General features: G+C 43.7%; 1 protein-coding gene across 5 annotated transcripts in view; it reads right to left on the bottom strand.

Annotated features, from left to right (window-relative positions):
• Positions 1-12,651, bottom strand: part of FAT1 (FAT atypical cadherin 1) — a 129,913-nt gene that overhangs the window by 13,568 nt on the left and 103,694 nt on the right. For all 5 annotated transcript variants that reach the window (XR_010409723.1, XM_064585662.1, XM_064585664.1 and 2 more), the window contains exons 11-20: positions 12,216-12,412; positions 9,603-9,756; positions 8,544-8,777; positions 7,328-7,717; positions 5,911-6,125; positions 5,517-5,654; positions 3,250-3,393; positions 2,475-2,672; positions 1,252-2,053; positions 1,004-1,135 (exon numbers count right to left, since the gene is read on the bottom strand). Coding sequence is in view for 4 of the 5 variants with exons in the window: in XM_064585662.1 (XP_064441732.1) it covers positions 1,004-1,135; positions 1,252-2,053; positions 2,475-2,672; positions 3,250-3,393; positions 5,517-5,654; positions 5,911-6,125; positions 7,328-7,717; positions 8,544-8,777; positions 9,603-9,756; positions 12,216-12,412 (2,604 nt within the window). In the remaining variant the exon portion in view is untranslated. The remainder of the gene's footprint in view (positions 1-1,003; positions 1,136-1,251; positions 2,054-2,474; positions 2,673-3,249; positions 3,394-5,516; positions 5,655-5,910; positions 6,126-7,327; positions 7,718-8,543; positions 8,778-9,602; positions 9,757-12,215; positions 12,413-12,651) is intronic.

The raw sequence follows: 12,651 nt of genomic DNA, 5'->3' as shown, positions 1-12,651 counted from the left end.
TTGGTAAGAGAATGGGGAGTGAGACGGTCACACATGACTGCAAGAAAGGAATTGGTGTAACTTTCTGGGAAACTAATATAATGGTATATTTAAAAATTAAAAATATAATTAATCTTTTTTTTTTTTTTTAAAGATTTTATTTCTTTATTTGACAGAGACACAGCGAGAGAGGGAACACAAGCAGGGGGAGCAGGAGAGGGAGAAGCGGGCTCCCCGCGGAGCAGGGAGCCAGACGTGGGGCTCGATCCCAGAACCCTGGGATCATGACCTAAGCCGAAGGCAGACGCTTAACGACTGAGCCACCCAGGAGCCCCCAAAATGTAGTTAATCTTTGACGTAGTAAATCCTAGTTTTAGAAAGCACCAATAAATAAGACTATATGTATAAAAGTACTTTTTAAAAAATTAAAAGTATAATTAACATACAATGTTATATTAGTTTCAGGACTACCACGGAATGACTCAGCAATTCTGTCCATTCCTCAGCGCCTCACCATGATTAAGTGTAGAAAAGGATTCATTTTTAACACAAGAAAACATCTTTATAACCTCAAGCTCTATGAATAAGGACAAAGTTGGAAAACCATGGTATAACCACTGGAAAGCATTAGGTTTATGGCCACGGACTTGGGAAGATGCCCACGACATACGTTAAGCCATGGAAAAGCAAACAGCAAACTCTGTGAGATGTGGTAACTTTTTTTTTTTTTTTTTTTTTGGTAAAGATAATGTGGGAAAAATCACTCTGAATGTGTACATATGGGACTGTATGTTGACATGACCACAATCACAGAGAAGGAAGAGTGTCACTAGTAACTCAGGGGTGGGTTGTCATACGTAAGAGGAAGGAAAAGTGACTACTGCTCTCGATTCATTTGTATGCTGGACTTGTTATAATAAATGCACTTTACAACGTCTGTTAACCCCAATAAAGAAAACGATGGCAAGAAACACTTGAAAGTGACTTTTAAAAACAGGAGCGTGCTTCATCACTGAACTCCTACCTGGGCACTGACCAAACCTGCCACCCGGGCAGACACAGGTGTATCTGTCGTCTCTGGGATCGGAGACGCACTCAGATCCCTCAGGGCATGGACTGTCTTCACATCCGTGATGGACAAGTGGGCATCTTCCCTCTGTTTCAAAAACAGAGGGAAAATATAGTTCAAGAAAATGATCGTTACTGTGTAGCCTGCAAAGGCTTCCCGTGAAATGATCTGTACCCCTGCTTTCATCTACTTCTGTGTGTTACCTTTGCAGAGACACACGGCTGTTCTGTGGTGATGCGGAGTCACAAAACTCAGTCTGGCCGTGCTATGCGTTGACATAACGTTTTCATCCACGGTCACCTTCTCGTCACAGAATTTCCATGGGCAATCCAGTCCTGCACAGAGCTTCTGGAATACATCCAGTATCCTGACACCAATGATTTCCTCAATATCGGTCACGGAAGAATTAATCTTGTGCAGAAGCTGTTTGGTTGAAACCGGGGCACTACCTGATTTCTCTACGAAAAGCAAGACATCCAGATGTGGATGAGGTTCAGAGGGCTGCAGACTGACAATCTGTATGTCGTTCCTTCTCACACCCAAGACGTTCCGTAAAGCCCGCTGAAAGTTGCGCCAGTAGTCACCAACAAATTCTTCCGGGGTGAGATTGGCGAAGCGGATAGCAACGGTGTGGTTCAGCATCTCCTGTGTGATCTGTCGGATGTGCACTGTGACGTCCGCCACCGTTGTAAATTTCCCATCGGTGACGCTGACGTTAAGAAGGTACTGCCCTACATCTAGCTTTTTGTGGGCTATCAGCTTACCCCCGGTGCTGGAAACAGAGAAAAGCTTGTCCATTTGGGGATCCAGACTGTAGCTTAACGTGTCATACACGTCTTGGTCCGTTGCGTGAATCTTCCCAATGACGCCGCCTGAGTATTCCTCTCCAAAAGCAGTAATGAAAATCTCTAGTGGTAAGATTGCAGGCGGATAAATGCTCTCCTCAATGACCCTGATGTCAATATATGTCAAAGATGACAAGGGAGGCTTTCCATTATCTGCCACCTGTGAGAAAATTAAAACAAAACAAAAACTTTGTCGTCTTTGTCATTGTTTACAACTTCTTACTCAAAATACATTTATATTGTTCATGTTTTAAAAAATTACCAATTACTAGTTATTTCTTCATAAGAAGCCTACAAGGAAAAGGATAAATGCTTCTTCATAGCCCTTTCACTAACTCATAAGGAAGCTTAGCTCCATCAATGTCCATGATGAAGTAACCAAATGAATAAATGAGACCCCTCAACGTGCCCTGGGATAAAACAAAGGTATGGCAAAAAAAAAAAAAAAAAAAAAAAAAAAGGACCACAATTCTATTCATTTTGTTTTATCATGAAACGTTAAGCTATTTACATACAAGGAGATAGCCCCCAAAGGATCTCTCCTCTAGGAATCCACAGCAAAATCATGAAGACTTTCATACCTTAACATGCAGTAGGTAATGATCTTTCACCTTCCTCTTTATGGCAGCTGATGTCAGGAGGACCCCTTGCTGGTTCACTTCGAAGGCCCCGTGGTCATTCCCACTCACAACAGTAAAGAAGAAGGGTGGGCCGTTATGCGAGGAGTCCTTGTCGGTCACGACCAGCTGCAGTACGCTGAAACCCACCGGCTTATTTTCCTGCAGGGTACAAGAACCAAAAACGCCTCGACTTTCAACAAAACCAAATCTATACGGCAGGAGACACAGGCAGGTTTTCTGTTACGTGATGTATACAGAAAACAAAGCCTTGCTGTGTTCCACTGGATAGGAGAAGAGAGAACAGGGGGTGGGGGTGGGGGGCAGTGATGGGGAGGAGAAAGGGGCGAAGGGGAAAGGTGGGAGCTTGGGGAGGGCACATGTGAGAAGAAAGGATGCATGGGGAGCAGAAGTGCGAGAGGGATGGAGTGGGGGAGGAGGAAAAGAAAAGTGGATTAGATTCTCTGATGCTCAAATACGGGACAGCAGAAAATCAGATGAAGGATCAAGCTAGTGAGAATGTCTTAAAAAAGCAAAGCACAAAAAGGAGAGAGAAAAGCTTGGCTGGATCTTGAAAACACTCATTTTTTAGTATTGATGGACTCATTTTACTCTTCCTGTTTTTCTAAAAAGTAGTCTTTGGAAAAGAAAGATATTTCAAACGAACAACTGAGGCCAATGGAAGAGCTCATTTCAAAAGGCATGGGCTCGATGAACCACTAAGCATCCCCGAGATTACCTGGATAATGACACTGTAGTTTCCCTTGGAGAAGACCGGAGCATTGTCATTGACATCCGACACATCGATGTTCACGGTGGTCGTGTTGACCCTGGGCGGACTGCCATTATCAGACGCCTGAACTGTGAGTGTGTAACCTGAAATCTTTTCAGACACAAAACAAAGAGAACACATGTCCACTTCACAAGGCCCAAACACAGGGTTTCATCAGAAGGGGACTGAGAGCCTGGAAGGGCAGACCTGTGTACCCGTCCTCACTTGCTGTCTTGTATGTGGGCAATTCCCCAATCTACAAACAAGCACGCTGCAAATATCTACACAACGGAACGTATGCGCTCAACAGGAAAAGTTACCAATGGTGGTTAGATTCTCTGATGCCTCTCTAAACATACTCATTCCATCTTTAAAAACCTGCAGATTAACAGAAATTACGACAGAGAAGTAATACAAACAATGAGAAAAATGTTAACAGGGCTCGAAAGCAATTGCTTTTGTAAGTAACAGGGATGGCAGCTTTCTCTAAGGCCCAAGTGGGACTGTCAGCCCAAAGCCAGAGGAAGTGGTCTTCCAGCTCCGAGGGCTCAGTCATCTTCAACACCTCAGGACACGCCAGATCACCCTCCCCCATCACTCGTACACTCAGATTACAATCCCCTGTCCAAATCCCTGAGGAGGAGTTCTTTGTGACCCCCTACAAAGGAAAGTGCATCAAGTGACGTGGGCTCTGTTCAAGGGCAGTCCCCTGTGAAGCTTTCTCCTCAAGAAGGAGGTGGAAGACACCAGAAAGCGAGCTAAACCCCGGAGTATGTTCTGCAGAATATGAGCCCTGCAAGATGCTCCAACGGGAAAGGGCAAATGGCCTGGGACACACCGCACGCCATCACACCGGACATCAGTGCACCGAAGGAGCTAAAAAGCGCATCAGTCACACTCAGTTTTGTTTGGCCAGCAGTCGTGCTTCCTAAGCTCTTGCAAAGTCCCTGCTCAGAAGTAACAGGACGCAAAAGGAATGAAAGAATTGAGACTTGACTGAGGTAGCTCATCACTATCTTCCCAAATTCCTCTCAGCTTTACCTGTTAGTGTTCTGAAACTATACTCCATTACCACCAATGTCCTTTGAATTCACTTCTGGACTTGGTGACCTCGCCAGGCAGCTCCCTGAGTGTGAGTGGACGGACGGAGAGACGGAGGGATGGAGGGACGGGGGTGCAGCCCGGCTTTCCTCTCTCCGGTTGCTCACATTTACCTCACTCCCTCCAACTGCCTCTGTCATCATCTCCAGAGGTCTGTGCCATATCTGTATTTCCAGCTTTCAGGTCTCTTAAGTTTGAGTAAAATCTCCAAATGCTGGCTGAAAATCTTTCCTTCATGCGCCACTCTCCTCTAGAACTCGACTCATCAGACCCCACCGGCCACCACCACTCCCAGGGCAAAGTCAACGGCCTCCCAACGCCCCGGCTCTCCGGGAGGGCGGGCCCCAGCCACGGCCAGGCAGGAGAGAACCGACATCTCGGACGCCACTGCTTTCTATGCGGGGCCATATCGGAGCTTTGCGGACCCGGATTTCTCCTTCACGAGGTCTCTGAATTTGTCTGCTCGCTCACTCGCTCGTCATGGCACCTCCCAACCGGGCTCTTGCTGCCTCACGGTACGGTACCCGGCGCTGGTGAACACCACGCACTCCCACTGTGACACCCTCACACCAGTCTCCCCGGTTACCCCCAGGCTCCCAACTGCTCGCTACCTCCCTGCCGCCTGCAGCATCCAGCCTGAGCCTCTGATCCGTTCCTTGCACACCTTTCTACCATGTCCCTCACTTCTTGGTGGGATTCCTCTACTCCAATACAACCCAAAATAATCACCTAAATACACACCACGTCCTCCTTGCCCCATGCCTCTGTTCACGCAGTTCCTCACGGGGACTCCCAGTCTCTCAACGACTATGTTTTCTGAGTCTCTGCCATTATTGAAAACCCAGCAACTAGCTCCATGAAGGGCCTCCAAACACTGGAGCCAAGAGTAGTTTCTTCCTGAAGATAAACCTTTTTATCCAAACTTCTATCAGCATGAAACATGTCTCTTATATTCTTGAGATTTTCCTACTGGAATTGCTTTTCCAAGTGTTTGTACCTCGCTTGTCAGTACCGGAACAAGGCTGGTTCTACCCTTCTCGTACGTCCCATCATGTGACAGATGGGAGCACAAGGAAACTCTATGTACTGATTTGGTAATTTATAAACAATTTAAGCCAAACTTTTGCACGTACTGTTTCCCGGTCTAGAAGCTTGGTCACTTTCACCTCTCCTCTGGTAGGGTCAATTGTAAATGGACTTCCTTGGTTACCATCTGTAATTGAATAGCGAATGTGGCTGTTTGAAGGTCCATCAGCGTCATCAGCCATAACCTAGAAAACATCACACTCCTGCTTAGGAGACAGCTAAGGAAGGGGCGGGAGTCTACTAAGCCAATTTCTGATATCAACAGCCAGCTGTTATAAGGCAGTAATTTATAACAGAGCCAGTAATTGATTGGGATAACAAAAGACATTTCCACATCTTCCAATTATTTTCGATTAAGGCCACGACAAAAACTGGATGGACCCTCCGGAAATTTCCTTCAAAGATCCAGAAGAAGAACATGGTAAGGGAGAAAATACACACCGTGATGACAGACTGCTCGAGAGGGGCATCCTCACTGACCACTGCCGTGTAGGTGTCTTGGCTGAACACAGGGGAATTGTCGTTGATATCGGTTACGTTAATGCTCACAGTTGCAACATCACTTAATGAAGGCGAGCCTCCGTCAGTGGCCTCGACAGTCAGGTAATATTCATGAGAGCTTTCATAATCCAGATTCTCAAGGATAAATATGGCCCCTAGATGGAAGAGCAAAATGACTTCCAGGACTTTTAAATGTTACCACTTCCTCCTACTGTGATGGGAACACACTTCCAAACAAACACTTCCATTTCTGCCTCAAAAGTCTGCTTATCATTTATTTAGGTTTTCTAATATCTTAGTTCAGCAATTAAAAAGTATGAGTTTGCCCATCCCCGGATGCTCATTTATTTCTCTGTGGTATTTAAATTGCTCCTGCAGTCAACACTACCCACATCCCACTGTAAAAATGATTATATTTCTCCTCTCTTCCAAACCACCATCTCCTATAGACATCCCTCTAATAATGTAGAAAGGAAACAGAAGAATTCTACTCTTGGGCTTTTATTTTCCTTTCCCTTCTCTCATTGTTTCTCTTTTATAGAAATGTGTATCCTTTTTTTAATATCTCCAGAATAACTATTTACATCTTGTCACTAAGAAAGAATCCCTTTTTGATTTAACAATTCCTTTAACACCCTTCTTTATAGTCCATCCTATAAAGGAGCCCTAAAAATAATAATTCTATGATATGCATTAAAAAAAGGTTTTAAAATAGCATCGCCACACACCTACTCTTCATCTGCAATAGTCACACGCAATTAAATACGGTGTGAATGGAGTGACTTTCTGCAAGGTTAGGAGACTTACCGCTGTTTTAGACCACAGGTTAACAAGACAACAAAAGTGTTTACGCAGCAAGCGTCAACAGCTCCTACGACTCTTGACCTTGTCGACAGTCATTCAGTTTGACTCAGAGTACTTCGGCTATTCTATGTAACTAGCATAATGAAGACGCCAATTTTAATGAATTATCAGATGCCCCCTATAGAAATGAAGATCAAAGGGGTCGAAACCACGGTTTCATGTAAGAAGCTACTTTCACATGGGTTCAATATGGGAGCGAGCAAGGAGCCCTTACACAAGATCCTCTTCCGTCATCTACGCTTTATCTTTACTAGTTTACGACCTCTGACATCTTGACTGAATTACTAGAGTGTCATTCTTTAATTTTCCGCTCAAAAGTTCTAAACCACTTTGAATCCCACTTAAAGTAACAACACAAAGAAAAGTCGAGTTTTCTCTTTCCAGAGTAGCTACTGCCGATGTCTTGATCGGTCTCTTTGCATCAGGTAAAGTGCTGGCGAGCTAGCCTTTGGGGTAGAATAAAGGGCTTCCTCTCATTCACAGGGTAGGTTACCTGTTTTAGAATCGATACTGAATTTTCCGTGTTCATTTCCACTTATTATCGAGTAGGTGATTTCTGCATTTGCTTCAATATCCCGACTGGCCGCGTACACTTGAAGAACTTCTGTTCCAATGAGAATGTCCTCAGACACGGCAGCACCATATTCACGGTACTCAAACACAGGAGGGTTGTCATTTATGTCCAAAACGGACACAACAACAGTGCCCGTTGCGGTCAACCTCCTTGGCAAACCCTGGTCTACAGCTTTCAAAGTAAGGGTGTACACAGCCTGCTGTTCTCTATCCAAGGGCTTTTCTAACTGAATGATTCCAGATAATTCATCAATGGAGAACTGCCCGTCAGCAGAGTTAATCAGTGAGTAGGAGATCTTCCGATTCAGTCCTGGTGACACATGACCATACGTCAGATTGTTTTATTTCGAGAAATTTAAACTTTTTTTTTTTTTGAGAAAACATGTAGCATATTAGGGAAAGTGCTAACATGCATTACTTAGACGTTCTTATGACTATCATCTTTAAAAAGCAAACGTTTTCATTAACAATTTACTAACTTAAATATGACTTCATCGTTATCTGGCTTTTTAAGACTATGCGAATGTATGCTAGAATACCCAACAGCTCTTTTTAAAATGAAGTCTATTATTTAGCCTGTGTCAAAGATCTGAAAAGTAACATTTTTGTTATTGCTCTAATTCTTCAGTACTATTATGACTTAAGAAATTATTTTTATTCTCTGCTACGGAAATGTTATAAATATGTATCCTAGAGGATTATACTCTCCATAAAAACTGTGAAAGGTCTGTAAAACTATACCAATGTAACATTTGCTTCTGTTCTATTTCCACATCAATATCTCCATCACTAATGGTTTATTCACAAAATAACACTTCACTTAATTAATTCAAATGGATATGAAGATCAGTTAATATAGTCACTAACCATAATTTTAGGGACACCACAGATGTCTTACGATAGTAAGTACACGGAGCACAATTTGGGGACTTCAAATATTCATTAAAAATGAATTCATTATTCTAAAAATTTCATTCCACTTTTAAGGCTGAGGAATTACATAATACAACAATGAGTTATTCGATATGCCTAAGGTAAGATAAGTTACAGAGACTGAATTTGGGATGTGTTTTGGACAGAGGTTCCTGCAATCTTCGAGCACGGCTTAAAGGCAAAATACATCACCTAGACAGTACCTGCGTCCGCATCTGTGGCCTGCACCCTGGTCAGCAGCGTCCCAGGCTCTGTGTTCTCAAACACGGTGATGGTGTGCGGGTCGGCGGAGAACTCAGGGGCGTTATCATTCACATCTTCTAACGTGAGCACAAGATTAGCTTGACAAAATCTGCCCCCTCCATCTGTGGCCTTGACCAGAAGGTTATAAACTGCTTGCTCCTCACGATCAAGAGGGGCCGATGTTTTCAGTTCACCTAAAAACAAACAAAAATAAATGGATTCGCTTGAAATGTAAGATGTGAACTGCAAACGCACATCTTATTTCTTCCCCTTTTCTCTTACGATGACAGAACTGGGGGGGGGGGGGGGCACGATGGTATCAGTGACAGGAGTCAACATCTGAGGGCCCCAGTGAGACCCAGGTTTCCAGACCCTGCTGGCTGCTGGCTCTTCAAGTCATAAAGATTTCGAGGCTAGGGCCTCTCAGATTATATATAATGTCACAAAAACAGGGGGAAAAAAAAAACAACACTGCCTAATTTACCAAATTTAAATATTTTTAAACTGACTCATAGCTTCATATGTTTACAATTAGTTCTGGGAAGGGTGGCTGCCTGAAAACTGTAATTTTAACAAAATACAAATTATAAGAGGGAAAACAGTCAAAGATTTACATACAAATAGAATACTATTAATTATTTTAAGGAATATGCTAAATTATTAGTTTATGCCCACGGACTCAAGAAAACAAACTATATACAAAATGGATGAAGCAGAAAGTTTGAGATATACTTAAATTTCAGAACTATTTTTTAAAAAAGAGAAGTTGATATTAATCTAAATTTTAAATCCTTGGTTCAAGTAGGTGATGTTGTTGTTAATTTTTTTTTAATCTCACCCCAAGTTTTACACAGCAAATTGCTGTGTAGATTTCTAAAAGATGCCGATTTTGTAGTATCAGAGTAAATTTTATAGGAACAGAACCTAATTTCAAATTTTACGTGGGACCTAAAACCACCCACATACGTGAGATGACTTTATTGGAACGTAGTTAATTTTGCCCCAAGTCCCATCTTTACCTGTGTCTGGATTTAGTTTGAATTTCTCTGCACCTGGACCAAACAATGTGTAAGTAATTTCGGCGTTGGAGCGGATGTCCGCATCTGTGGCAGACACCTGCATGATCAGCTTCCCGGGAAAGGCGTCTTCTGGAATCGTGTCTGAGTATAAAGTCTACAAAGATTTTAAGCAATGTCGTGAACACATAATATGAAGGGTTAACATGACTGCCAAGGGAATAACGGAAAAAAAAAGACGTTTAACTTTGGTCACAGAAAACATGGGAAATGATGGAATTTAGAATCCAAGGAGCTTTGAAAACTATTTTTCTTATAAAACACATTTAAAACAAAACGGGAGTCAGGTAACAGGTAACAACTCCTCCGTGTCACTGGAAGAGTCTAATGTGGCATTTACCTACAGAATTCTCAATACCTGACGTCTTTGAGTTGGGTTCATGTCTAAGTTAAGTTCTTGTAAGAAAATATAAGTAGTATTCCATATTTACCCCAAAACTGGAGAGTAAATGCCTGTTACATCAATGTCTCCTTTTCAATACAGAAAATCCATTACTTGCAATCCTTCCCAACACATGACCAGATATAACTGCAGTTGAGACATCGGTCATCCCCATGTCACGGGAGAAAACAAAGAATCCCCAAAGGTCCCCAGGGTGGGGGGTGGGGGGGGCTCTTGTGCTAGCCTCCATCACCCCCTCCCTCCCCAGCTGACCGACTCAAACATAATGAACGGTTAGTTCCAGTTCTAACTAATTAGAAACTCCTGCCATAAACCAAAACATAAGACAAACAGGCTGAGATTTTGTTGACTTTTTTTTCTTAATGTGAGCTCAGTTTTAGGTAAATGACATTTTATGGCTCATGAAACAGGATATTTTGCAATACTGGTGATTTCAAATGATCTAATGTCCTAATTTTATTATTCCCAAAGATCACAAGGCATTGCATCCAAGTAATATGCCAAGCGTTAAAAAAAAAAAAAAAAAAAAAGGCAAAACACACACATCGATTTTCTGTAAGACACACACAGACATCCTCCACCCCTCCACCACCCACCCACACAAAACCCTGCTGCCAGAAAGTCTGCATGTGGATCGAACTCCTCATTCCTCTGGAGCTTCCCTTCCCTCCTGAGCACACTGTACGTTCCAGAGAACAGCTCTGTCCCCTTCCACAGAGGCGACACTGCTCAGTTTCTCTGTCCCTCTTCAAGACCGTTGTCCCTCACTCTCCCCAGCCTTCCCTTAATCTACCAGTCCTTCCTTCCTCCGACTCTCCTGTGTGTGCAATTCACACACACCCTCCCTGCCGTCAGGCATCCATCCGCATCTGGATACAGAGCCCACGGTCTCCAAGCCAGTCTCCGAGTCCCGGAGTCCTGTCCCACATCTCACTCATCCGCTTGGCCGCCAAACCTCCACTCGCTGTCCTGCCTCCTAAAAGTCCTCTCCTCCTGCGCGCTCAGTACCACTGCCTGGTATGGTTCTCCTCCGCCCGCCTCTGCTGCTCCCTCCCTTCTCCCCAGGAAAGGAAATACGCCTATGGACTCTCTGTCTCTTTTTGTTATTATCCTCCCAAATGGATTCCGCTCTCCATAGAAACTGCCAAGTTTACATCTCTCCCGATCTCCATCTTTAGTCTTGCCATCTCTAAATGTCTACAAAACCTATTCCACTGAATGTCCCGTTACCTAACACCAAGTCTGAAGTGGAACACAACACGTTTCCTCTTAGACCAACTCCACTCCAGGCTTGTATCTTTGGTCTCTCTCCCTCTCACCTCTGTAGGAAACAGCAGAGTCCATCCTGATTCGACACGCCTGCCATGCTGCCCCATGCGGGCAACACCAAGGGCACCAGCTTGTCCTTTCTTCTCTTTGGCCACCTCGGCCTCCCCTCCCACCCCGTGTTCTCACACGCGCCCACCTACATGCACACGATCCCGCCAAACTCATCTTCTGTAAGGAACTCTTCGTTCAGGTCCTCTCCACCTTTCAAATACAAAAGGAGGCCGAGTCCCTCTTTTCTCTAGGATAGAGTCCCAATCCCTTTGCTTATCCCAGTACCACCTCCCCCAGGCTGAGCTGCTCCTCACCTCCCCCCCCCACCCCCCAGGCAGCAGGGAGCATCGCTGCTCCAGGCCTCCCCCAGCAGCCCCGGACAGGAACAGCTCCTCTCTAGTCTGTTCTCCTAGGAAATGGGCGCCCCAGCTGCGAGAGCACCCTCATTAACCTGTTTCCGTGGTGTGTGGAAGAGCAAGTGCCCCCCAAAACCAACTTGTTAAAGCAAAATGGAGCTTTGTAGATGAACTACTGCTCATCCCCCAAGAACGAGAATGATAAACGTCACAAAGCATTTTTAGAGTTAAACACACACTGTAAGCCTGCCCATAATTTACGGTATTTTTGAATGAGATTTTAAGCTACTTAGCAGTCCCCCAAATAGTTCCTGAGCTAACGCTACTCTTGCTCCACTGAACACTCAGCTCTGCTTAAACAGTAAGAGGTTATAAAATGAAACGCAGCTGAATTACACCCAGCACCACAGGACAATCCTACCGAGAGGGTGAAGAAAGGAATCCAAATTCATAATATAGAAACAAAGAATAGCCCACCTTTTCACACACTGGACTGTTGTCATTTGCATCAAGAACTTTCACTTCGACTATGGCTTTTGATGAGAAGGTCCCATCAGTTGCTGTGATGGTCAGAAGATAACTGTCCCTTTTTTCCCTGTCTAGAGGTTTCTTTACATAGACCTTCCATTCATTCTGTATAGTTTCAATAGCAAACTGTCCCAAAGGATCTCCTCCTATTAAATCAATAGAGAAAGAGGACAGTCAAAATTTGTTGAAATAAGGAATGATCTAAGTAACAGAAGAAATAAACTGCTCAAAATATATATGTAATATTATGGTTTAGAAGAATTAAGGTTTTTTAAAAAAAATTACTACAATTAAATTTGGTATATTAGCTTTCCCACTTACCACCCCCCTCCCAACATCAAGGCATTAAAATGAATATTGAAACACAGCACTAAGCTAAATAAAA

Source organism: Mirounga angustirostris, unplaced genomic scaffold (assembly GCF_029215605.1).
Source record: "Mirounga angustirostris isolate CCGP_5_RB_7025 unplaced genomic scaffold, mMirAng1.0.hap1 SCAF_2, whole genome shotgun sequence".
NCBI classification, from domain to species: domain Eukaryota; kingdom Metazoa; phylum Chordata; class Mammalia; order Carnivora; family Phocidae; genus Mirounga; species Mirounga angustirostris.
This window is presented reverse-complemented; position numbering and strand designations above follow the sequence as displayed.